This window comes from Lithobates pipiens, unplaced genomic scaffold (genome assembly GCF_037356315.1).
Source record: "Lithobates pipiens isolate NorthernLeopardFrog02 unplaced genomic scaffold, aLitPip1_a1.2 Scaffold_25, whole genome shotgun sequence".
NCBI lineage: Eukaryota > Metazoa > Chordata > Amphibia > Anura > Ranidae > Lithobates > Lithobates pipiens.
Genome location: NW_027507787.1, coordinates 245,577,810 through 245,605,780, shown reverse-complemented (window position 1 = coordinate 245,605,780; position 27,971 = coordinate 245,577,810). Strand labels below are relative to the sequence as shown.

Below are 27,971 nucleotides of genomic sequence, written 5' to 3'. Positions count from 1 at the left end.
CCATAAGAGCAAGAAACAAAAGACAGCTCCCCCCAAAAAGGGGAGGGGAGCACATATATGGCGGTATAGAACAAACGGGACAATACCCTCCCGCAACCACAACCATCATCCCCAGCTAAGCAGTTTCGGGGTCAGCTACCCAAACATGCCAGACCTTATCGTATTTCTTTGGACATCCCCGATGCAGGTAAGTATCTTTGTAGAGGGGAAGACTGTTATTCACCAGGCGCTTCCATTGCACCACGGACGGGGGGTCCGCCTTTTTCCAGTGCATAGCAATATTTTTACGAGCATAAAAGAGTAGCAGACCAATCATCGTGCGTCTGGCCGTGGACTGCACCACGGGCTCAATAAGTCCCAGCATGCAGACCTCCATGGCCAGAGGCACCGTGGTCTTGGTGACCTTGTTGATCAGATGTAACACTGACTCCCAGTACTGCTGGAACAGACCCCCAAGCTTTAGTGGTTCCATGCCTCCAGAATAAGGCAGTGATGATAGGAGACCCCCTGCCCCCCTTCTCTAGTGGTCTCATCCCACAGGGACAGTTATGATAAGAAGAAGGAACTCTGAGTCCCTTATGGCCCCCTAGCTCTGGTTTCATCCCACCAGAGAGACAGTGATAATGGGAAGATGGAAGTCTGAGGCTCTCCAGACCCTGTAGCGTGGCTGGTTTCATTCCACCAAAGGGGCATTGATGGTTGGAAGAAAGAGCTCTGAGTTCCTACAGATCCCCAAGCTCTAGTGGTTCAAAGCCACCAGAGGAAGGCAGTGATGATAGGACAAAGAAACTCTCCAGATTTGGTTGAAAAAAGACATATCCCACTCACCACACCACACCATATGGACAACAACAGTAGCAAAAAGGAGCTTTGAGCCTCTCCAGACCCCCCCCCCCCCAGCTCTAGTGGTCTCATCTCATCACAGGGACAAGGATGATAGGGAGAAGAAGTTAAATCTCTCCAAATCCCCCATCTTTAGTGGCTATTGGTTTCATCCCACCATAGGGACAATGATGATAGGAAGGAGCTGAGTCCCGCCATATGCCCCCCCCCCCCAAAGCTATAGTGGTTCTATCTCACTATAGGAACAATCATGATAGGAAGAGGAAGCTCTGAGTCCACCCAGACCCCCAGCTCTAGTGGTATTATATCACCTATATCAACTTAGGGAGAGTGATGATGAGAAGAAATTCTGAGTCCCCCCCAGACCCCCCAGCTCTAGAAGCCTCATCCCACCATAGGGACAGTGATAATAGGAAGGAGCTCTGAGATTTCCTAGACCACCTATTTCTAGTGGTCTCATTCCACCATAGGGACAGTGATGATAAGAAGGAGCTCAGAGTCTCTATAGACCCCCCCCCCCCCAAGCTAGTGGTCTCATCCCACCAGTGAGGGACAGTGATGACCGAAAGGAGGAGTTCTGAGTCCTTACAGACCCCTAGCTCTAGTGACTAGCTCTATGCCTCGAGTGGACCAGTAGAAGGCAGTGGTGATAGGTAAAAGGAGGTTTGAGTCCCTCAAGGGCTCCCTACCCCAATCTTTAGTGGTCTCATCCCCTCATAGGGACAGTTATGATAGGAAAAAGGAGCTTTAAGTCCCTACACCCCCCCCCCCCCCAGCTCCAGTAGTCAAAGCAAAGAAAGAGCTCTGAGCCCCTACAGAACCCTAGTTCTAATGGTCTCATACCACCAGAGGGACAATGATAATAGGAAGAAAGACTTCTGAGTCTCTTCAGACCCCCTGCTCTAGTGGTCTCATCCTACCATAGGTACAGTCCACTGTAACAGCTTCATAGTTTCATAGTTAGTAAGGTTGAATAAAGACACCAGTCCATCCAGTTCAACCTGAGTGAGTGTCTACAATTGTCCCTATCCCTGTACATTGCACACTCACATTGGTCCCTACCCTCAAGGAGCCCACAATCCAAGGTCCCCATTCATATACTAGGGCCAATTTTGCACAGAAGCCAATTAACCTACCTGCATGTCTTTGGAGTGTGGGAGGAAACCGGAGTACCCGGAGGAAACCCACGCAGGCACAGGGAGAACATGCAAACTCCAGGCAGGTAGTGTCATGGTTGGGATACAGGTACAGGTACAGGTACAGTGGTGACAGAAAGGAGCTAAGTGCCACCAGACCCCCAGCTCTAGTGGTCTCATCCCACCATAAGGACAGTGATGGTAGGAAGGAGCTCTGAGTCCCTCCAGCCCCTGCAGCTGTAGTTGTCTCATCCCACCATAAGGACAGTGATAATAGGAATGAACTAGGTCCCTCCAGACCCCCCCCCCCCCCCCAGTTCTAGCGGTCTCATTCCACAATAGAGACAATAATGATAGGAAGAAGGAGGAGCTGTGAGTCCCTCCAGACCCCCCCAGCTATAATAGTCTCATCCCTCCATAGGGACATTGATGAAAGGAAGGAGCTATGTCCCCCCAAACCCCCCAGTTCTAGCGGTCTTATCCCACCATAGGGACAGTGAGCACTGAGTCTTTCAGACCCCCAGCTCTAATAGTCTCATCCCACCATAGGGACAGTGATAATAGGAAGGGCTGAGTCCTCCAGACCCCCTGCTCTAGTGTCTCTCCATAGGGACAGTGATAATAGGAAGGGCTAAGTCCCCCAGACCCCCTGCTCTAGTGTCTCTCCATAGGGACAGTGATAATAGAAAGTAGGTCTGAGTCCCCCCAACCCCCTAACTCTGGTAGTATCATCCCACCATAGGTACAGTGATAATAGGATGGAGCTCTTAATCCCCTCCAACCCCCCCCCCCCCCACTCTCAGGTCTTGTAGTCTCTTCCCACCATAGGGACAGTGATAATAGGAAGGAGCTGAGTCCTTCAGACTCCAGCTCTAGTGGTCTCTTCCCACCATAGGGACAGTGATAATAGCAAGCAGCTGAGTTTTCCAGACCCCCAGCTCAAGTGGTCTCATGCCACCATAAGGACAGTGATAATTGGAAGGAGCTCTGAGTCCTCCAGACCCCCCCAACTCTGGTAGTCTCATCCCACCATAGGGACAGTGATAATAGGAATAAGCTTTGAGTCCTCTAGACCCCCCCATAGGGACAGTGGTGGTAGGAAGGTGCTCTGAGTCCTCCCAACTCTAGCAGTCTCATAGCACCACAGGGACAGTGAGCGCAGAGTCCTCCAGCGACCCCCCAGCTCTTGTTTCATCCCACCATAGGGAACAGTGATAATAGGAAGGAGCTCTAAATAAATACCCTCCACCCCTCCCCCCCCAGTAGTCTCATCCCACCATAGGGGACAGTGAGCACAGAGTCCTCCAGACCCCCCATCTCTTGTAGTCTTATCCCACCATAGGGACAGTGATAATAGGAAGGAGCTCTAAATACCCTCAACCCCCCCCCCCCCCCCCCCCAGGTCTAGTAGTCTCATCCCACCATTGGGGACAGTGAGCACAGTGTCCTCCAGACCCCCCAGGTCTAGTAGTCTCATCCCACCATTGGGACAGTGATGGTAGGAAGGAGCTCTGAGTCCCCCCCCCCCCCCAACTCTAGTAGTCTCATCGCACCATAGGGACAGTGAGCACAGAGTCCTCCAGCTCTAGCAGTCTCATCAGTCTCATCCCACCCTATGGGACAGTGAGCACAGAGTCCTCCAGACCCCCCAGCTCTAGCAGCCTCATCCCACCATAGGGGACAGTGAGCACAGAGTCCTTTAGACCCCCCCAGCTCTAACAGTCTAATTCCACCCTAGGGGACAGTGAGCACAGAGTCCTCCAGACCTCCCAGCTCTAGCAGTCTCACCCCACCCTAGGGGACAGTGAGCACAGAGTCCTCCAGACCCCCCAGCTCTTGTAGTCTTATCCCACCATAGGGACAGTGATAATAGGAAGGAGCTCTAAATACCCTCAAGCCCCCCTTAGTCCTGTAGTCTCATCCCACCATAGGGGACAGTGAGCACAGAGTCCTCCAGACCCCCCAGCTCTAGCAGTCTCACCCCACCCTAGGGGACAGTGAGCACAGAGTCCTCCAGACCCCCCAGCTCTAGCAGTCTCACCCCACCCTAGGGGACAGTGAGCACAGAGTCCTCCAGACCTCCCAGCTCTAGCAGTCTCACCCCACCCTAGGGGACAGTGAGCACAGAGTCCTCCAGACCCCCCCAGCTCTTGTAGTCTTATCCCACCATAGGGACAGTGATAATAGGAAGGAGCTCTAAATACCCTCAAGCCCCCCTTAGTTCTAGTAGTCTCATCCCACCCTAGGGGACAGTGAGCACAGAGTCCTCCAGACCCCCAAGCTCTAGCAGTCTCGCTCCACCCTAGGGGACAGTGAGCACAGAGTCCTCCAGACCTCCCAGCTCTAGCAGTCTCACCCCACCCTAGGGGACAATGAGCACAGAGTCCTCCAGACTCCCCAGCTCTAACAGTCTCATTCCACCCTAGAGGACAGTGAGCACAGAGTCCATCAGACCCCCCCAGCTCTTGCAGTCTCACCCCACCCTAGGGGACAGTGAGCACAGAGACCTCCAGACCCCCCAGCTCTAGCACTCTCACCCCACCCTAGGGGACAGTGAGCACAGAGTCCTCCAGACCCCCCAGCTCTTGTAGTCTTATCCCACCATAGGGACAGTGATAATAGGAAGGAACTCTAAATACCCTCAAGCCCCCCTTAGTTCTAGTAGTCTCATCCCACCATAGGGGACAGTGAGCACAGAGTCCTCCAGACCCCCCAGCTCTAGCAGTCTCACCCCACCCTAGGGGACAGTGAGCACAGAGTCCTCCAGACCCCCCAGCTCTAGCAGTCTCACCCCACCCTAGGGGACAGTGAGCACAGAGTCCTCCAGACCTCCCAGCTCTAGCAGTCTCACCCCACCCTAGGGGACAATGAGCACAGAGTCCTCCAGACTCCCCAGCTCTAACAGTCTCATTCCACCCTAGAGGACAGTGAGCACAGAGTCCATCAGACCCCCCCAGCTCTTGCAGTCTCACCCCACCCTAGGGGACAGTGAGCACAGAGACCTCCAGACCCCCCAGCTCTAGCACTCTCACCCCACCCTAGGGGACAGTGAGCACAGAGTCCTCCAGACCCCCCAGCTCTTGTAGTCTTATCCCACCATAGGGACAGTGATAATAGGAAGGAACTCTAAATACCCTCAAGCCCCCCTTAGTTCTAGTAGTCTCATCCCACCATAGGGGACAGTGAGCACAGAGTCCTCCAGACCCCCCAGCTCTAGCAGTCTCACCCCACCCTAGGGGACAGTGAGCACAGAGTCCTCCAGACCCCCCAGCTCTAGCAGTCTCACCCCACCCTAGGGGACAGTGAGCACAGAGTCCTCCAGACCCCCCAGCTCTAGTAGTCTCACCCCACCCTAGGGGACAGTGAGCACAGAGTCCTCCAGACCCCACAGCTCTAGCAGTCTCACCCCACCCTAGGGGACAGTGAGCACAGAGTCCTCCAGACCCCACAGCTTTAGCAGCCTCATCCCACCATATAGGCACAGTGATGATAGGAAGGAGCTCTGAGTCCCCCCAGCTCTAGCTGTTGGTTCTACAGGAGGAAGAGGCAGTGAAAGTCTCCGCTAAACATCACACAGAGCAGCTCCAGCATTTCACCTCTTCTCAGGGAATCAATCACATCAGCCCTGAGCAACGTGACAGGGCAAGGAGGACCGAGCTGCACACTGTCATTGCTGGCAGACAGAGGAGCACATTGTCGGTGCTGGTGGCAGATAGAGGAGCACATTGCCGGTGCTGGTGGCAGATAGAGGAGCACATTGCCGGTGCTGGTGGCAGATAGAGGAGCACATTGTCGGTGCTGGAGGCAGATAGAGGAGTACACTGTCAGTGGAGCACACAGGGCTTGGATGTATTCACTTTGTGCTGGGGATCCCACTGAAGAGCAGCAGCACAGCCTTGGTGTAGCAGCAGTGCAGCCAGCCGGGGTAAGTTTCCTGCACCACTCAGGATCCTTTGTTTGGGATGGAGCAAAAATAATCAGAGATCACATGGCTGCAGGAATAGAAGAGTCCTGGAACAGTCATTGCATCCTGTGTACACTGATCTCCATCCCTTCTACCCTATGCAGGGGATGCAGGGGGATGGCACGCATGCAATGATCCTCAGCACAGCCGTAAATTACCCGACAATTGCACATCCCTGCCTTATCTGTGTTTTTCAGCTTTGTAAACAGATGGCTTGTACTGTCATGCACTGTGTTAGTTTTTTTTTAAAACATGTCTCTTCTACCCCATGTGAAAATCCTGCTACCCCTGTATATGGCAGAGTGCTGGGATTTCAGCACCGTTAGCTTTGGATAGTTCCAGGACCATGTGGGACCCCGTGTGAACATCTACCCCTGTGCAGGGTAGGGTGAGTTGCTGAGATCGCAACACTGTTAAGGTAGAACAGTTCCTGGACCATGTCCCTGGAACCCCGTGTGAACATCTACCCCCTGGGCATGGCATTCAGGTGCTGGGATTTCAGCACTCTTAGCTTTGGACAGTTCCTGGACTATATCCGTGGAACCCCATGTCAAATTCCGGTAAACCAAGTGAAAATCCACCCCTGTGCAGGGCAGAGTGAGTTGCTGGGATCTCAGCACTGTTAAGGTAGGACAGTCCCTGGACCATGTCCCTTAAATACCATGTGAACATCTACCCCCTGTGAATGGTGCTGAGGTGCTGGGATCTCAGCACTCTTAGTAGGACAGTTCCTGGACCAAGTCCCTGGAACACCATGTGAACATTTATCCCCAGTGCAGGGCAGAGTGAGTTGCTGGGATCTCAGCACTGTTAAGGTAGGACAGTTCCTGAACCATGTCCCTGGAACCCCATGTGAACATCTACCCCCTGGGCATGGCAATGAGATTCTGGGATTTCAGCACTGTTAGCTTTGGACAGTTCCTGGGCTATACCCGTGGAACCCCATGTCAAAATTTGGGTACACCAAGTAAAAATCCACCCCTGTGCAGGGCAGCGTGAGTTACTGGGATCTCAGCACTGTTAAGGTAGGACAGTTCCTGGACCATGTCCCTTAAATTCCATGTGAACATCTACCCCCTGTGCATGGCAGTGAGGTACTGTGATTTCAGCACTCTTGGTAGGACAGTCTGTGCAGGGCAGAGTGAGTTGCTGGGATCTTAGCACTCTTAAGGTAGAACAGTTCCTGGGAATCCTGGGCCATGTCCCTGGAACTCCATGTGAACATGTATCCCCTGTTCATGGCAGTGAGCTGCTGGGAGTTCAGCAATGTTAGCTTTGGACAGTTCCTGGACTATGTCCTTGGAACCTCATGTGAAAATCCTGGTACCCCGTGCAGGAGTAGGACAGTTCGTGGACCATGTCCCTGAAACACCATGTGAACATTTACCCCTATGTGTGGCAGTGAGTTGCTGGGATCTCAGCACTGTTCAGGTAGGACAGTTCCTGGACCATGTCCCTGGAACACTACAAGAACATCTACCTGTGTGCAGGAGAGTGAGTTTCTGAGTTTTCAGCACTGTTAGCTTTGGACAGTTCCTGGACTCCATGTGAAAATCCTGGTACCCCAAGTGCAAATCCCCCCCTGTGCATGGCAGAGGGAGTTACTGGGATCTCATCACTAGTAAGGTAGGACAGTTCCTGGACCATGTCCCCGGAACACCATTTGAACAACTGTCCTCTCTACATGGCAGTAAGTTGTTGAGATTTCAGCACTGTTAGCTTTGGACAGTTCCTAGACTAAGTCTCTGGAACCCCAAGTGAAAATCCTGGTACCCCAAGTTAAATTCCACTCCTGTGCATAGCAGCGAGTTGCTGGGATTTCAGCACTGTTAAGGTGGGACAGTTCCTGGACCATGCCTCTTGAACCCCATGTGAACATCTACCCCTGGGCATGGCAGTGAGTTGTTGGAATTTCAGCACTGTTAAGGCAGGCCAGTTCCTGGACCATGCCTCTTGAACCCCTTATGAACATCTACCCCTGGGCATGGCAGTGAGTTGCTGGGATTTCAGCACTGTTAAGGTAGGACAGTTCCTGGACCATGCCCCTTGAACCCCTTATGAACATCTACCCCCTGGGCATGGCAGCGACTTGCTGGAATTTCAGCACTGTTAAGGTAGGATAGTTCCTAGACCATGCCTCTTGAACTCCATGTGAACATCTACCCCTGGGCATGGCAGTGAGTTGCTGAGATTTCAGCACTGTTAAGGTAGGATAGTTCCTAGACCATGCCTCTTGAACTCCATGTGAACATCTACCCCTGGGCATGGCAGTGAGTTGCTGGGATTTCAGCACTGTTAAGTTGGGACAGTTCCTGGACCATGTTTCTGCAGAGTGAGTTGCTGCTCTCTGGGATTTCAGCACTGTTGGCGCCAGACAGTTCCTGGACCAACTCCCTGTGCTCAGGACTGTCTCTCCAATGAGGGGAACAAGCCTGGGGCTTTACAAATGTTCAGCTCTCCTGCCAAGCCCTGTCCCCCAGCCAGACATGTTTCCTCAATAAGCCCATTGATTCTGATCCGCTGAAAAGGTCCATGTGGGAAGTAGCTGGCTATTGTGAGACACTGGAGCATTAGAATAGACCTTTTGTAAGCATCACATTGCTTCCTGGCACATGTGAATGGAAAGTTCAGCACAGAGATGATAGAGATGGGCATGCAGAAGATTTGGCATTCTGCATCAATAATCCAGCGGCTACATGCATGTTTATCTTGGTGAACCATCATCTGAACGTTGGAAGGCTTGTTCCTTATAGCAGTCACCAATGTGACCCCTCTCCACTTGTCTTGTCTTGCGGTTTGTATAGAGAAGGCATGTTTTTGGCATTCATTATGGGTTTCCCTTTGTTGTGGTGAGAAGGTCTGAATTGACCTTGACACTGTCTGACTTGTTTATTAATGTCTTGTTTATTCAGCTTTAGAGTCCATTCAATGCTGCTGTTGGCATTCTTCAAAAAAAAAAAATAATTGAGGTCAAATTGCCTGAGGGCTTGCATTTAAAAAATGTAAAATGTTATATAAGCGTTGCCCTGGATGTATGCGATTCTTGGAGTTTGTTCTATAATGAGAAATTTTGGGGGGCGCAGCCGATTTGTAATACTTTATAGATGTGATCGTCCCTTACCGGCACATTCTTCCTTTTTATTATGACTTTCCAAAGCAAAAAAAAAAAAAAAACCCAGGCCATTTGTTTTTCAAATGACGACAATTTAAAAAAATGAAATGTCCGTGCACCCAAAAATGAAACCGTGTGATTCATCTTTATTTCGGAAAATCTGGAGGTGAGACCTTCTATTTTCATCTGGTGACCCAGCCATTAACCACAGGACCAGGCCTTTTTTTTTATTTTTTTTTTTTTAGATGTGTTGTTTACAAGTTAACTATTTTTTTTTTTTTTTGCTAGAAAATTACTTAGAACCCCCAAACATTATACATTTTGTTTTCCTAACACCCTAGAGAATAAAATGGCGGTCGTTGCAATACTTTCTGTCACACCGTTTTTGCGCAGCGGTCTTACAAGCGCACTTTTTTTATTGGGAAAAAAAATACACTTTTTTGAATTAAAAAATAAGACGACAGTAAAGTTAGCCCAATTATTATTATTTTTTTTTAAATATTGTGAAAGATAATGTTACGCAGAGTAAATTGATACCCAACATGTCACTTGTGTGTGGTCTGACTTACATGCGGGTGTGAGAAAAAAAAAGCATGACCCAGAATATGCCTTTGATAAAAAAAAAAAAAAAAAAGCATGACAAGACCTCTTTAATTTGAGATCTAGGGTCAAAAAGACCCCACATCTCACATCTACACTTAAATGCAATAAAATAAATAAATAAATACATTTTTTAAAGACCATTTTCTCTTTTAAGACCATTGGGCGGAAGTGACGTTTGATGTTGCTTTCATCATCCAATGATATGGTGCAGAGCGGGGGGGGGGGAACATCATTCCCTCACTCGGCTCCATGTTACTGAGGGGAGAGGACCCTATGCTCTCCGCCGCTACTGACGGCTCCGGTAAATGGCGGAGACCACCAGGCAACGGCGGGGGGGTGGTATACCTCTACCACCACTGATAAAAGTGATCCACCGCAGAGACCACTCTTATCTGAAAGTGGACCGCCTCGCTGTTTAACCACTTAAAGCGGAGGTCCACCCTAAAGTGGAACTTCCGCTGATCGGAACCCTCCCCCCCCTCCGGTGTCACAATTGGCACCTTACAGGGGAGAGGGGGGTGGAGATGCCTGTCAAAGACAGGTATTTACACCCACTTCCGGGCATAGACTCCCATGGGAGTCTATGTCATTTCCTGTCCTGCCGCGCTGTCTGCTGGGACACACACGGGTCCCAGTGACAGCGCGGACAATTCCTATTGCGCTGCGTGGCTCGTGCATGCGCAGTAGGGAACCGGGACGTGAAGCCGATTCGCTTCACTTCCTGATTCCCTCACCTAGAATGGCGACGGCAGCAGCCGAGAGCTGAGCGATCGATCGACCTCGGCTGCCGACATCGATGGATCCTGGGACAGGTGAGTGCCCATTTATTAAAAGTCAGCAGCTGTAGTATTTTTAGCTGCTGGCTTTTAATATTTTATTTTTTAAAATCCCTCTTTAAGGACCAGGCCTCTTTTTCAGACTTGGTGTTTACATGTTTAAAACAGTTTTTTTTTTTGCTAGAAAATTACTTAGAACCCCCAAACATTTTATATTGTTTTTTTTCTAACACCCTAGAGAATAAAATGGCGGTCATTGAAATACTTTTTTTTCACACCGTATTTGCGCAGCGGTCTTACAAGCGCACTTTTTTTGGAAAAAATTCACTTTTTTTGAATAAAAAAATAAGACAACAGTAAAATTAGCCCAATTTTTTTTTTATATTGTGAAAGATAATGGTATGCCGAGTAAATTGATACCCAACATGTCACGCTTCAAAATTGCGCCCGCTCTTGGAATGGCGTCAAACTTTTAGCCTCAAAAATCTCCATAAGCGACATTAAAAAATTCTACAGGTTGCATTTTTTGCGTTACAGAGGAGGTCTAGGGCTAGAATTATTGCTCTCGCTCTACCGATCGTGGTGATACCTCACATGTGTGGTTTGACCACCGTTTTCATATGCGGGCGCTACTCACGTATGCGCTCGCTTCTGTGCGCAAGCTCGTCGTGACGGGGTGTTTTTAAAAACCTTTTTTTTTCTTATTTATTTTAATTGATTTTATTTATTTTTACACTGTTTAAAAAATAAAATAAAATGGATCACTTTTATTCCTATTACAAGGAATGTAAACATCCCTTGTAATAGAAAAAAGCATGACAGGTCCTCTTATATATGAGATCTGGGGGGTCAAAAAGTCCTCAGATCTCATATTTGGGCTAAAATGCAAAAAAAAAAAAGAAAAAAAAAGAAAAAATGACATTTAAAAAAAATATACCTTTTAAGAGGTATGGGCGGAAGTGACGTTTTGACGTCGCTTCCGCCCTCCTATGGTATAGAGATGAGTGGGGGGTCATCTCAGCCTCACTCGTCTCCATACCCAGCTAGTGAAAGGACCCGATCGCCTCCGCCGCTACCGACGGCTCCGGTAAGCGGCAGAAGGTCCGGGAGGGCGGCGGGAGGGCGGATGGCACCTCTCCCGCTGCCGATATCGGTGATCTCGCGGCGAATCCGTTGCGGAGACCACCGTTATCGTACAGCCGACTGGCGCCTGAAGAGATAGATATCTCGGTTGTGGCAGCAGCTGCTGCCGTTACCGAGATATCCCTCTTCAAAAATAGGACGTATATCGTCGTGCGCTGGTAGGTAAGCGGTTCAAATGAAACCGGGGTTATGGCAGCTAGCTTCTGCCATAACAGCGATATCCATCCTCAAAGTTAGGACATACATCAGCGTTCGGCGGTCCAGAAGTGGTTAAGTCTGTTTTTTTTTTTTTTTTTTTTTTTTTTTACAAAAGCACAAGCTCTCCAGCAGAATGCATCAGTTTACATGGATGAGACAAACCATTTACCACTGGCAGGGGGTCATTCAAACAATCATCTTGTATTTATTCATTAATCTTTATTCCCAAAAGGGGGGAAAAAAAAACCCTGCTGTAACTAATTATAAAGTTTGAGCTGGGGTTCGGCTTCAATTCATTAGTGTATTAAAATCTTCTAAATAAATTTCTCCATTCGATTTTTATACTGCCATATCAACGGCATTCCACGTTAAACAGCCGCCGTATAATGGCGGCGGGCGGTCTGTAAGTAAATTTAAAAAAAAATGTGAAAAACAAAACAAAAATCTTCCAATTCATTTAACACTCCCCCCCCAGACTGACAATGCTGCTGTCCGCAGTACCTCCTGTGCTCTTTCATCCAGAGTTGTGTTTCACTATTACAGGGAAGTGCGTTACTGGCCAGATCACCAGGTTAAAACAGATGGGGGATAAAAGACAAGAAAATGAATGCAGCCGCCACATCTAATGATCGGTAAACGGCAATATATTTTTTTTTGTTTTTAGGTTTAACCACTTGACCTCCGGAAAATTTTACCCTCTCTTCATGACCAGGCCACTTTTCTGCGTTACTTTAAATGACAATTGCACGTTCATGCAAAGCTTGAAATAAAATAAATCATAAATGTATCATTTTATTTCCCCCGGACACAGGTTTTTTTTTTATTTTATTTTTTTGCACTATAAACAAAAGAAAAAAAAAAAAAAAAAACAATATTTTTTAAAGCATATCCAATTAAAGAAATTGAAAAAAAAAAAAAAAAATCTAATTTCTTCATAAATTTAGGCCAATATGTATTCTGCTACATGTTTTTGGTAAAAAAAAAATAAAAAAAAAAATAAAAAAATCCCAATAAGCGTATATTGATTGGTCTGTGCAAACGTTATAGCGTCTACAAACGCTAGAATATATTTATGGATTCTTTATTTATTTTTGCATTTCATTATATAATATATCATTTAAAATGAATACATATGTTCTATAAAAAACATATATAAAACACCCAAAATCAAAAACGTGTAAATATTATGATACAAAAAAGGTGATTTTGTATAATATTTACACGTTTTTGATTTTGGGTGCTTTATATTTGTTTTTATAGAACATATGTATTCATTTTAAATGATATATTATATCAGCTCGCGTTTATATATTATTAGATGTAATTTTTCACTAGAGTCAGACTCATTTTGTGATCATTTTTGCAATAAAAGCGCTACACATTTTTTTTACATATTGTCTTTGAAGCTTTTGGTCTATAGCAGTGTTGGCGGCTTTATTGCACATTATTATTTGGTTTGCTGCGCGGTATTTTTTTCTTTTCACTTGGATTGATTGATAGCAGCGCAGCCATTGGTTCCCGCTGCTGTCAATCAATTAAAATGACGCGGGGGGGGGGGGATGGGTGCGAGGCAGAGTCTTGCTTGCTGTGTCAATGGACACAGAAGCAGGACTCGGGAGCGCGGGCGCACGGGTGTCCCATAGGAGAGCGCTTCTCCAACGGGGACTCGATGAGGGGAGGAGCTACTAGCACCACTTAGAATCCGCAGAAGAGGGAGGATCGGGGGGGGGCACTCTGCACAGTAGAGGTGACTTCCGTCATCCAATCATGTGCAAGCAAAAATGCTGTTTTTTTTTATTTTATTTTCCTTGCACGTGATTGGGTATTCTTTGAGCTCTGGAGCAACTGCACTTTGCAAAGTACACAGTCTATTTTTCTCTTTAGTAAATCCACCCCTGTAACTCCAGATGGAGAATCTTGCCACTAGAGAGGAAGCCATTGGGTGACTCAGCCCACCAATGCTGTGCCATAATGGAGATACCAGTCTTGGTTTAGACCACAATCAAACACAGCCACTGTACAATCAAACACAGCCACTGTGCCCATCAATTGCCGCCACTGTGCCCATCAATTGCTGCCACTGTGCCATCAAACACAGCCACCGTGCCCATCAAACGCAGCCACTGTGCCATCAAACGCTGCAACTGTGCCCATCAATTGCCACCACTGTACCATCAATCGCAACCACCGTGCCCATCAATTGCCGCCACTGTGCCATCAAATGCAGCCAATGTGCCAAACGCAGCCAATGTGCCATCAAACGCAGCCACCGTGCCCATCAATTGCCACCACTGTGCCATCAAATGCAGCCACGTGCCCATCAAACACAGCCGCTGTGCCATCAAACACAGCCGCTGTGCCATCAAACACAGCCACTGTGCCCATCAATTGTCGCCACTGTGCCCATCAATTGCTGCCACTGTGCCATCAAACACAGTCACTGTGCCCATCAAACGCAGACACTGTGCCATCAAACGCTGCAACTGTGCCCATCAATTGCCACCACTGTACCATCAATCGCAACCACCGTGCCCATCAATTGCCGCCACCGTGCCATCAAACGCAGCCAATGTGCCATCAAACACAGCCACCGTGCCCATCAATTGCCACCACTGTGCCAGCAAACGCAGCCATCGTGCCCATCAAATGGAGCCACTGTGCCCATCAAATGCAGCCACTGTGCCCATCAAACGCAGCCACTGTGCCCATCAAACGCAGCCACTGTGCCCATCAAACACAGCCACTGTGCCCATCAAACGCAGCCACTGTGCCCATCAAACGCAGCCACTGTGCCCATCAAATGCAGCCACTGTGCCATCAAATGCAGCCACTGTGCCCCATCAAATGCTGCCAGTGTGCCCCCAGCCGCCATCTGCACTTACCCTGTGACGGTGGGACAGCTCCTCAATGTCTTCTCCCATCCTCTCTTCCCAACGTCTGCTATGATTATCACAGCGCCTGTCGGAGAGGCGGTCTAGTGTTAGGAAAGTGAATATCCATTCGCTTTTCTAACACAGCTGGTGCTCACAAGTCACCTTTTTTGATGCCTATTGAGGCTTTGGCTCTAATCAGGTGCTTCGATAACCCCCCCCCCCCCCCCACCGCTGTAATTCAGGCACCCAGACCCTTTTCGGGTGAATAGGGGGTGGCAGCGGCGGCTATAGATAGATTCATGCATAGATTGGTGCTAGAGGGGGTGGCAGGAGAGAGGGGGGGCGGCGCCCGTGTGTCCTTATGGACGCACCGCAACTGCTTGGGGCACTATTCATCCCACTGATATGAGACACTATTCTGCCCTCTGACACCAAAAATGGGGCATAATTCTTGGCACTGACATCAACAATGGGGTACTATCCCCCCCCCCCCCCAAAATACCAAAGATGGGGCATTGTTTACACCCACCGATGCCAGAAAATATTTCTACCCCCTCTGGCCACAGTCCGGCCCCCCCTAAAGTCTGAAGGACAGTAAACTTGCCCTTTGTTTAGTAAGTTTGGGGACCCTCTGGTTTAGACTTTTGGTTAGTGACAAATTAAAGTAGAACTTCAGTCATTTTTCATCGTTCCATTTATTACATTTTCTGCCATTGTTGTCGTTTTAACTTTGGATAGTAAAACATTTTTTTTTTCTGCCAATAAATCCCTTTATACAGCCCACTTCCTGTTTCTTGTCTGTTTATTAGCCTAGGCTTATGACATCATACACATCATACACAGCTCTCTTTCTCTTTCTCTCACTCGTGAGAGTTTGCCAGGACAGGGGGGGGGGGGGGGGGGAGTCATAAGAGGGCCAATGAGAGCTGCAGAGCTGGGGGTGTGTCTGTGTAAATCCAGGAAGCTTCAGCTGCCCACAGTTAAAATGACTGCAGCCAGACTCGGTGGGAGGGAGATTTCTGCAGCCTATTTGGCAAGTACAGAATCGCAGTATATATAAAATAATATGCAAAGTGGTTGGAGGGAAGCTTCAGAATGGCAAAGATGTTTTTATTACAGAATTATGTGAGCAGACCGCAGCTCCTCTTTAACCACTTGTCGAGCGCCGCACGCCGATATACGTCTGCACAATGGCAGTGGTGGGCAAATGGGCGTGCCTGTACGTCCCCTGTTAATTGGCGGGGCTAGCAGGCGCACGCCGCATACAGCGTGACCATGCCCACGGGACCGGCAGACTTCATGCCCTCCGGTCGTGTCACGGAGCCGCAGAACGGGGAAGTGCCTGTGTAAGCAAGGCATTTCCCCGTTCTGCCTTGTGACATGACAGAGATCTACTGCTCTCTGTCATCGGGAGCAGTGATCACTGTCATGTGAGTGGAAGCCCCTCCCCCCCACACAGTTAGAATCACTCCCTAGGACACACTTAACCCCTTCATCGCCCCCTAGTGGTTAACCCCTTCGCTGCCCGTGTCATTTACACAGGAATTAGTGCATTTTTATAGCACTGAGTGCTGTATAAATGACAATGGTCCCAAAATAGTGCCAAAAATGTCCGATGTGTCCGCCATAATGTCGCAGTCACTAATAAAAAAATTAATAAAAATAAAAATGCCATAAAACTATCCCCTATTTTGTATTGCGATTAATTTCTTAATTTTTTTACCAAAAATATGTAGAAGAATTCGTATCGGCCTAAACTGAGGAAAAAAAATGTTTTTTTTTTAATATATTTTTGGGGGTATTTATTATAGCGAAAAGTAAAAAAATTGCTTTTTTTTTTTCAAAATTGTCGCTGTTTTTTGTTTATAGTGCAAAAAATAAAAACCGCAGAGGTGATCAAATACTAGACATGTGCATTCGTTTTCGTCCGAATGCATTTTCGTCCGAATTTCAGCTATTTTCGTTTTCGTTTTGACAAACGATAACGAAAGCACAAAATCCGAAAAACGAAAGATCCGACATAAATAAATGCTTTATTTTCGTTTTCGTTGTTACAACAGTTCGATATAGAATAGGAGATTCGACATGACTCTGACAACGTGTTTATAGAACCTATGGTCGAATGTGCCTAACCTTACCTCTATTAGTCCAAGATTATATAGAGAAAATATTCGACAGAGAAAAGATTTGACGGAGAGAAAAGATTCTGCAAGTTACTGTCCTAAAAAGTGTTTGGGGACCCGGGTCCTGCCCCAGGGGACATGTATCAATGCAAAAAAAAGTTTTAAAAACGGCCGTTTTTTCGGGAGCAGTGATTTTAATAATGATTAAAGTGAAACAATAAAAGTGTAATATTCCTTTAAATTTCGTAGGGGGGGGGGTTGTCTATAGTATGCCTGTGAAGGGGCGCATGTTTCTGGGGCTTAGAACTGTCGCTGCACAAAGTGTCATTTATGCAGGAAAAAAAGTCCTTTAAAATCACTCGCAGCTATTATGAATTGTCGGCTCCCGTAATACAGAGAACACTCATTGAAAGTCATTGATAAAAAAATAAATAAATAAATAAATAAAAAAAAAAGCGTGCGGGTCCCCCAAATTGAATTACCAGGCCCTTCAGGTCTGGTATGGATATTAAGGGGAACCCTGCCTCAAATTTAAGAAAAAATTTGATGTGGGGTTCCCCCTAAATATCCATAACCAGACCCTTCAGGTCTGGTATGGATATTAAGGGGAACCCCGCGTCAAATTTAAAAAAAAATTGACGTGGGGTTCCCCCTAAAAATCCATACCAGACCCTTTATCCGAGCACGCAACCTGGCAGGCCGCAGGAAAAGAGGGGGGGACGAGAGAGCGGCCCCCCCTCCCTCCTGAACCGTACCAGGCCACATGCCCTCAACATTGGGAGGATGCTTTGGGGGTCCGTGACCCCTCAAAGCACCTTGTCCCCATGTTGATGAGGAGAAGGGCCTCATCTCCACAACCCTGGCCGGTGGTTGTGGAGGTCTGCGGGCGGGGGGCTTATCAGAATCTGGAAGCCCCCTTTAACAAGGGGACCCCCAGATCCCGCCCCCCCCCCTGTTTGAAATGGTAAGGGGGTACAAAAGTACCCCTACCATTTCACAAAGAAAGTGTAAAAAAATGGTTAAATAAAACAAAGACACTTTTGAAAAATTCCTTTATTAAAAATAAAAAAATAAAAAAAAAAGATTCCAGCGGCGGTAATCCACTCTTGCTATCCAGCGACGGACGATCATCTCTCCCGCGATGTCATGTCATCCAGCGCAGTGAATCCTTCGTTCTTCTGTCTCCGCAGAGGAGACAATGCAGGGATTCCGGCTGGTTGACGTTTCTTAAATACGGAGGGCGGGGCCACCCGTCACCTGACCCCGCCCCCCTCTGACGCAAGGGGAAACCCGGGGTTCCCCGTGACGTATGGGTGACCCCGCCCCCCTCTGATGTAACGGAAACCTGCCTGTGTTACATCAGAGGGGTGCGGGTCACCTATACGTCACAGGGAACCCCGGGTTTCCCCTTGCGTCAGAGGGGGGCGGGGTCAGGTGACGGGTGGCCCCGCCCTCCGTATTTAAGAAACGTCAGCCAGCCGGAATCCCTGCATTGTCTCCTCTGCGGAGACAGAAGAACGAAGGATTCGCTGCGCTGGATGACATGACATCGCGGGAGAGATGATCGTCCGTCGCTGGATAGCAAGAGTGGATTACCGCCGCTGGAATCTTTTTTTTTTATTTTTTTATTTTTAATAAAGGAATTTTTCAAAAGTGTCTTTGTTTTATTTAACCATTTTTTTACACTTTCTTTGTGAAATGGTAGGGGTACTTTTGTACCCCCTTACCATTTCAAACAGGGGGGGGGCCGGGATCTGGGGGTCCCCTTGTTAAAGGGGGCTTCCAGATTCTGATAAGCCCCCCGCCCGCAGACCTCCACAACCACCGGCCAGGGTTGTGGAGATGAGGCCCTTCTCCTCATCAACATGGGGACAAGGTGCTTTGAGGGGTCACGGACCCCCAAAGCATCCTCCCAATGTTGAGGGCATGTGGCCTGGTATGGTTCAGGAGGGAGGGGGGGCCGCTCTCTCGTCCCCCCCTCTTTTCCTGCGGCCTGCCAGGTTGCGTGCTCGGATAAAGGGTCTGGTATGGATTTTTAGGGGGAACCCCACGTCAATTTTTTTTTAAATTTGACGCGGGGTTCCCCTTAATATCCATACCAGACCTGAAGGGTCTGGTTATGGATATTTAGGGGGAACCCCACGTCAAATTTTTTCTTAAATTTGAGGCAGGGTTCCCCTTAATATCCATACCAGACCTGAAGGGCCTGGTAATTCAATTTGGGGGACCTGCACGCTTTTTTTTTTATTTATTTATTTATTTATTTTTTTATCAATGACTTTCAATGAGTGTTCTCTGTATTACGGGAGCCGACAATTCATAATAGCTGCGAGTGATTTTAAAGGACTTTTTTTCCTGCATAAATGACACTTTGTGCAGCGACAGTTCTAAGCCCCAGAAACATGCGCCCCTTCACAGGCATACTATAGACAACCCCCCCTACGAAATTTAAAGGAATATTACACTTTTATTGTTTCACTTTAATCATTATTAAAATCACTGCTCCCGAAAAAACGGCCGTTTTTAAAACTTTTTTTTGCATTGATACATGTCCCCTGGGGCAGGACCCGGGTCCCCAAACACTTTTTAGGACAGTAACTTGCAAATTAGCCTTTAAAATTAGCACTTTAGATTTTGAACGTTGGAGTCCCATAGACTTTAATAGGGTTCTAAAGTATGCTATATAGTTAGCTCCGTCGAATCTTCTTTATACATTCGACAGACACCATAAGCCTTCCAAGACAGATTCGACCGTAATTCATGTGGATTTTCGGACGAATGCAATTTTTGAACGAAAAACGAAATAAATAAAAAACGAATTTCGGGAGTAACTAAATAAATTAAGCTTTCGGACGAAAACGAAATTCCGAAACGAAATATTTTACTCTGCACATGTCTATCAAATACCACCAAAAGAAAGCTCTATTTGTGGGGTAAAAAAGACGTCAATATTGTTTGGGTGCAACGCCGCCTGACCGCGCAATTGTCAGTTAAAGCGACGCAGCGCCCAATCTCAAAAAGTGCTTTGCTCAGGAAGGGGGTAAAATCGCCTCGGGGCTGAAGCGGTTAAAGACCTCCATGGCTTCTTCCACCTTGCCAGGCTGTTCACAAACCAGCCAGTAGGACCCTTCAGATACTTACCTTGTGGCAGGATTGGACCCCATGGGGGTTTTTTTTGTTTTTGTTTTTTACGAAAGGCAACTCCACTTTGCACTGCAAGTGCACTCAGGAAGTGCAGTCGCTGTAAATCGAAGGGGTAGATCTGAAATGAGGGGAAGCTCTGCTGATTTATGCCGCGTACACACGAGCGGATTGTATGGCGTACTTAGTCCGTCATACAATCCAACAGACAGTCCGTCGTACTTTCCACTGAACGGACTTGACCACACACGGATACCCAAACAGTCCGTCGAAAGCTTGCGCGATGACGTGTACAGCACGTACGACGGGACTAGAAATAGGAAGTCCAATACACAGCAAAGCACCCTTCCGCCGTGTAAAATCCTTTCTGGGCATGCGCCATTCTTAGTCCGTCGAACTAGCCTACTGACGAGCGGACTGTCCGCTGAAACCAAAAAGTACGACGGACAGAATTTCGAAAAATCCGAAATACTTAGTACGCCAGACTGCACGCTGAAAAAGTCCGCTGAAGCCCACACACGAGCGGACTGTCCGCTGAAATGTGTTTCGACGGACTAAGTACGCCATACAGTCCGCCCGTGTGTACGCGGCATGAATCATCCAATCATGTGCAAGCTAAAATGCTGTTTTTTTTATTTATTTTCCTTGCATTCCCCCCCCCCCCTCGGATCTACAGCGACTTTACTTCCAAGTGGATTTTACTTTAGTAAATAACCCCCCCCCCCCCCATGCATACACATGTTGCCTCCCCCCAATCTGGCTGCAGCAGCAAGGAGACATGCATGGCAAATATATAAGTCTATGGCTTCTGCCTGATTGGCCAGTCAGTGCATACATAGCCCTGCTGCTAGGTAAGTATTTGAAGGCTCTGAGGCCGCGTACACACGGGCGGACTGTTCGCCCAACTTTGTCCGCTGAACAGTGTTTGGGCGGATAGTCCGCTCGTGTGTGGGCTTTCAGCGGACAGTTTCAGCGGACAGTTGGACGGACAAGGTTTTTCGGAATTTCCGAAAAACTGTCCGCTGAAACCTTGTTTGAGCGAACAGTCCGCCCGTGTGTAGGCTTGTTCGTCAAACAAAGTTGCGCGCATGCTCAGAAAGGATTTTCACGCCGAAAGCTATAATGCAGTGTATAGGACGTCGTATTTTTCGTCCCGTCGTACGTGCCGTTCACGTCATCGCGCACGGTTTCAGCAAACTGTTCGTCCGTCGTGTGTGGCCATGTCCGTCCATGCTAAGTTTGAGCGGACTGTTTGCCGAAACTGTTGGACGGACAAAGTTGGGCGAACAGTCCGCGCGTGTGTACGCGGCCTGACTCTTCTCCTTTTTTTTTGGGGGGGGGGGGGGGATGTCATGATGAAGTCGTTTCAGGTTTACTTTTAATTGGCTGCACTGTGTACACCCAGCATCAAGTATGAACAAACTCAGTGAAAGTGAAAACTTTTAATGATCTTCCATTTATGAATATCTCACCTTCGGTAAGTGTCTGTAAGCTTGCTAATGCCTAATTTGTGTCCTTATGTCAACGGGTGTGTTCTCTGCAAAACTTGTTTTTTTCGGACAAATCTGTAAGACGACGGATCTTCTTTTTTGGTTCCTTTACAGCCCCAAATCTCACATTAGTCAGTGGCATTGCGTAGTCATTATTCTCTTAATTATGTGACCTTTAAGATTCCCACTCAAAAGATTACACCATAATCTCAGTATGTGTAGGGAAATGCATAATGCAACATTATTGCAGCCAGGATTACATTGTAACAATTTTATCCATTTTATCTTTTCTCTCTCCGCTTTATAAAATCATTTGAAGACTCTGTAGCTTGCTTGGTGTGACAATCAGTCCATCCCTATGATCACAATCATTTAGGGCTGTTACTGATTAAAATTTTCGTGTTCCATTAATTGATTTTATTTAATTTTTTTTTTTTTATCGATTAATCGACTAATTTCGATTAATTATAGCGCACATACAGATCCAACTACTTTTTAGCTGATCTCCTTTGCATTGCAGCTCTGCATTAGTCAGTGGTAAATGTTGTATACGCTATATACAATCACCCGACACTAGTTCGTTTCCACAATCCATGACTTGACTTCGCAGTCCACACAAATACGTTTTAACCACATTCAGACCGGACCAATTTGCTGGTCAAAGACCAGACCACTTTTTGCGATTCGGCACTGCGTCGCTTTAACTGACAACGTGGCTCCCAAACAAAATTGACGTCCTTTTTTTCCCACAAATAGAGCTTTCTTTTGGTGGTATTTGATCACCCCTGCGGTTTTAATTTTTTGCGCTATAAACAAAAATAGAGCGACAATTTTGAAAAAAACACATTATTTTTTACTTTTTGTTATAATAAATATCCCCCAAAAATATATAAAAGAACATTTTTTTCCCTCGGTTTAGGCCGATACGTATTCTTCTACATATTTTTGGTAAAAAAAAATCGCAATTAGAGATTATTGATTGGTTTGCGCAAAAGTTATAGCGTTTACAAAATAGGGATAATTTTATAGCATTTTTATTAATAATTTTTTATTATTTATTTTTTTACTAGTAATGGCGGCAATCAGCGATTTTTATTGTGACTGCGACATTGTGGGGGACCCATCGGACATTTTTGACACATTTTTGGGACCATTGTCATTTATACAGTAATCACTGCTATATAAATGCAGTGATTCCTGTGTAAATGACACTGGCAGTGAAGGGGTTAACCAGTGGGTGGCAGTGTAGGGGTTAAGTGTTCCTAGGGGTGTGTTACTAACTGTGAGGGGGTTGGGCTTTCATTTAGTGAACACTGATCTCTGCTCCAATCACATGGAGCAGAGATCAGAGTCACTAGTTGCTAGGCAGAATGGAGAAATGCTGTTTACTCGGCATTTCCTCCATTCGGCCGCTCCGTGAGACGATCGCGGGGATGCCCGCGGCGATCGAGTCCGCGGGTCCCGCGACCGGACTCACGGGGGTCCCGACCAGCGCGGGAGCGCGCCGGCACCGGCGCGATCCCGATGGCAGGGCGGCATTGAATATTGGACATACCTGTACGCCAATATGCCTGCCCGTGCCATTCTGTCGACGTACATCGTCGTGCGCTGGTCGGGAAGTGGTTAAATTCAAACTGTAGCGCTGACGTAAGTCATTTTTTTTCCCCACAGTAGCGTGACAATCCCCCCACCTCCGGTCTAACTAATCACCCCAGCTGCAAAATCCCTAGCTGAATTAGGGACATGGACAGGAGGAGGAGATAGAGACCCCAGAGCACCAGAGTAGTAGATGGTGTCAGTAGGGCAGTGGACAGTAATTATTTATTTTTTATTCTTTTCTATTTTATTTTTGTATTATTTTTTACAATATTATTTAAAAACATATTTTTTTAGGAGCCCTGTTGGGGGGCTTTGGTGATATATCAAGGGTCGAAACAGAGAAAGGAACTGAGGACAGAGCTTCCCCAGTCCCCTTTCTCTGCAGCCTCAGCCGCACTGGACAGTGTACGACTGGGAAGTTCTCTGTGCTATGTTTCCGTTTCACAAACTGAAACATAGTAAACATAGCAATTTATTTTGCACTTAGGCTAAAGGTATAGATGGGTCAGAACTGGCACCAGTGGCAGCTGGTGGTTTTTTGTTTGGGGGAGTGGTAAACAACCACCCCCCCCCCCCCCATGGCACCTCAAACCTCCCCCCAATTGCTGTCTGCCTGTCCACCGGGAAACTTACCCAATCTAGGCGGCAGGCACATTGGGCAGGGATTGGGCAGTGGTGGGGATTGGGCAGCGGCAGCATATCAGGCAGCGGCAGGGATTGGGGCATTGGCGGACATCAGGCTGCAACAGGCATTGGGGAGCGGCTCTTGTATCTTCTCCTCCTTGGCGGAAGGATAGGGAGGGCGGCGGCGGTGGATAGGGAGGGCGGCGGCAGTGGATAGGGAGGGCGGCGGCGGTGGATAGGGAGGGCGGCGGCGGGGGATAGGGAGGGTGGCGGCGGAGGATAGGGAGGCAGGCAGCGGTGGATAGGGAGGGTGGTGGTGGTCGATAGGGAGGGTGCTGGCGGCATATAGGGAGGTCAGCGCGGGTGGATAGAGAGGGTGGCGCCAGTGGATAGGGAGGGCGGCAGCAGCGGTGGATAGGAAAGGAGGTGGTGGTGGATAGGGAGGGCGGCGGTGGTGAATAGGGAGGGCGGCGGCGGTGGATAGGAGGGCGGTGGCGGTAAATAGGGAGGGCGATGGCAGTGGATAGGGAGGGTGGCGGCGGTCAATAGGGAGGGCGGCGGTGGTGGATAGGCAGGGCGGTGGCGGTGAATAGGGAGGGTAGCGGCGGTGAATAGGGAGGGTAGCGGCGGTGGATAGGGAGGGTGGCGGTGGTAAATAGGAAGGGCGGCGGCGGATAGAGGGAGGGCGGCGGCGGTGGATAGGGAGGGCGGCGGCGGTGGATAGGGAGCGTGGCGGCGGTGAATAGGGAGGGCAGCGGTGGTGGATATGGAGCGTGGCGGCGGTGATAGGGAGAGCGGTAGCGGTGATAGGGAGGGCGGCGGTGGTGGATAGGGAGGGCGGTGGCGGTGAATAGGAAGGGCGGCGGCGTTGGATAGGGAGGGCGGCGGCGTTGGATAGGGAGGGCGGCGGCGTTGGATAGGGAGGGTGGCGGTGGTGGATAGGGAGGGTGGCGGCGGTGAATAGGTAGGGCGGCGGCGGTGAATAGGGAGGGCGATGGCAGTGGATAGGGAGGGTGGCGGCGGTCAATAGGGAGGGTGGCGGCGGTCAATAGGGAGGGTGGCGGCGGTCAATAGGGAGGGTGGCGGTGGTGGATAGGCAGGGTAGCGGTGGTGAATAGGGAGGGTAGCGGTGGTGAATAGGGAGGGTAGCGGCGGTGGATAGGGAGGGTGGCGGTGGTAAATAGGAAGGGCGGCGGTGGATAGGGAGGGCGGCAGCGGTAAATAGTAAGGGCGGCGGTGGTCAATAGGGAGGGCGGCGGCGGTGGATAGGGAGCGTGGCGGCGGTGAATAGGGAGGGCAGCGGTGGTGGATATGGAGCGTGGTGGCGGTGATAGGGAGGGTGGCAGCGGTGATAGGGAGGGCAGCGGTGGTGGATAGGGAGGGGGCGGCGGTGAATAGTAAGGGCAGCTGTGGTGGATAGGGAGGGCGGCGGCGGTGAATAGGAAGGGCGGCGGTGGTGAATAGGGAGGGCGGCGGTGGTGAATAGGAAGGGCGGCGGTGGTGAATAGGGAGGGCGGCGGTGGTGAATAGGAAGGGCAGCGGTGGTGGATAGGGAGGGCGGCGGTGGTGGATAGGGAGGGCGGCAGCGGTGAATAGGAAGGGCAGCGGTGGTGGATAGGGAGGGCGGCGGTGGTGAATAGGGAGGGCGGCGGTGGTGAATAGGAAGGGCGGCGGTGGTGAATAGGAAGGGCAGCGGTGGTGAATAGGAAGGGCAGCGGTGGTGGATAGGGAGGGCGGCGGTGGTGGATAGGGAGGGCGGCAGCGGTGAATAGGAAGGGCAGCGGTGGTGGATAGGGAGGGCGGCGGCGGCAGTGCGCCCAAAATGGACGGGCCGCCCTTGACTGGCGCAATCAAAACAAGTCAAGGTCGGCAATGGAGGACACAGTAGGAACAGATCCAGTGGAGAAATGTTATGGAGTGTACTGGCGCACTATAATGGGAAATGAATGCAGATTGTGTTTGAAAAATAGCAGATTCACTGTGTATGACATAACACACATATACAGCTTGTCCCTGAAGGTGGACAGATAATGGCATCACTCGAATAAGATTTGTTTGGCATGAAAAGCAGATTTAAGTATTCAATTTAGAAAGAATTGTAAAATATTGACCTTGAAGACCCACCTTTATTCACTCTGGTGTTCTTTGGTATCACTCCCCCCCCTTATTAGACATGCCATACATGCCAATTATACTGTAGTGCCCTGCATTACGCCCCATTTTTTTCTAACATTGCGTAACCGTCCTTGAGGCTGTGTGCACATCCGTGGCGTTTACCCTTCAATCGGTTCAGAGGTAACAGGAACATATCCCCCCTCCCCCCCCCTCCTGTCTCACATACTTACATGATAATTGTTCAATTAGCGGGCAATACCGCCTGAACAAATATTCTGTAACGGCGTCAGCTCAATTTTTCAAAAAGGTCATCTATGTAACACCTCAGGGACAAATAGAGGACGAAGCATTATTCAATCGATGATTGGCTTGAACCGGTCCCTTCTAGAAGGAGCTGCTTTGTAGGAGATGGATATTTTCTGTTCAGTGGTTGTTATGTAGGGACTTGTAGCTGAAGGATCACCTAATTACAAACCACTATTAAGCGCCTCCTTATTTATTTAAATTAAAAAACCTTTCCAACACACAACATATTGTAAAACAGCAGCCTTATAGTCATACTAAACACACGCTGTTTAACCACTTAAGGACCGGAAGATTTACCCCCCACCCCCACCTTAATGACCAGGCTGTTTTTTTGCCATACGGGCACTGCGTCGTTTTAACTGACAATTGCGCGGTCATGCGATGCTGTACCCATATAAAATCGGCGTCCTTTTTTCCCCACAAATACAGCTTTCTTTTGGTGGTATTTGATCAGCATTTTTTTTTATCTATCTCTCTCTCTCTCTCTCTCTCTCTCTCTCTCTCTCTCTCTCTCTCTCTCTCTCTCTCTCCTCTCTCTCTCTCTATATATATATATATATATATATATATATAATTTACTTTCTGCTATGAAACACATCCAACAATATCCAAAATCTAAAAAAATCTAATTATATCATGGATTTAGCCCAAAATGTATTTGACCTGCACTTTAGTTTTTGCGCTATAAACAAAAAAAGAGCGACAATTTTGAAAAAAATATATTTTTTTACTTTTTGCTATAATAAATATCCCCCAAAAAAATGTAAAAAAAAAAACAAAAAACAAATTTCTTTATCAGTTTAGGCCAATATGTATTCTTCTACATATTATTGGTAAAAAAAAAAAAAAAAAACACAATAAGCGTATATTGATTGGTTTCTAGCATCTATAAACTATGGGATAGATTTATGGCATTTTTTATTATTATTGTTTTTTTTTTTTTTTTTTACTAGTAATGGTGGCAAGCAGCGATTTTTAGCGGGACTGCGACATTGCGGCGGACAGATCGGACACCTAACGGACATTTTTAACACTTTTTTGGGGAACCAGTGGCATTATTACAGTAATCTTTCCTCAGAATATGCACTGACATTGTACTAATGGCACTGGCAGCAGTGCTATCTTAATGCACGGGCACAGTGGGCACTGCCCAGTGCCCCAGATGCATAGGGGGCCCCATGATAGTCTTGCAATACATCATACATACCAACTGTCCCAGGATGGCCATTTCCTGAGCAGCATCCTGGAACATGTGCTGTGCCTTACTGATCCAAGTATTGTGCCCCCCTGACCCCCCTGTACCGTGCCCTTCTGCCTCCACCCCTGTACCGTGCCCTTCTGCCTCCACCCCTGTACCGTGCCCTTCTGCTTCCACCTCTGTACCGTGCCCTTCTGCCTCCACCCCTGTACCGTGCCCTTCTGCTTCCACCCCTGTACCGTGCCCTTCTGCCTCCACCCCTGTACCGTGCCCTTCTGCCTCCACCCCTGTACCGTGCCCTTCTGCCTCCACCCCTGTACCGTGCCCTTCTGCTTCCACCCCTGTACCGTGCCCTTCTGCTTCCACCCCTGTACCGTGCCCTTCTGCCTCAACCCCTGTACCGTGCCCTTCTGCCTCCACCCCTGTTCTGTGCCCTTTGTGTTGATTAGTCTTTGATTTATCGAATGTTTTTTATATTGTTTAAAATTTTATGGAAAGTGCTAATAAATATATGTTTAATTCTATCAACTAATTCTAGAAAGTAGGCACATAAATTGGGGCCCCTGGGCCCCAGTGCATTACTTTGCCAAGGGGCGAAAGATGCTAATAAGACGGCCCTGACTGGTAGGGAAGGAAATAAAAATAGGGGGCGATCTAAGTGGTTTAAATGTCTTCCAGCAGGGCTCGAGTCCTGCGGGAACACATGGGAACGGCGTTCCTGTACTTT

The 27,971-nt window shown here is 48.3% G+C and overlaps 1 protein-coding gene across 1 annotated transcript in view; it reads left to right on the top strand.

Moving 5' to 3' along the window:
- The first annotated feature begins 5,365 nt into the window (after positions 1 to 5,365).
- The window catches only part of ZMAT4 (zinc finger matrin-type 4), a 1,011,964-nt gene continuing 989,358 nt past the window's right edge, over positions 5,366 to 27,971 (top strand). The window contains exon 1 of the mRNA XM_077455722.1: positions 5,366 to 5,904. Within this exon, the coding sequence (XP_077311848.1) occupies positions 5,827 to 5,904 (78 nt within the window). The 5' untranslated portion in view covers positions 5,366 to 5,826. The remainder of the gene's footprint in view (positions 5,905 to 27,971) is intronic.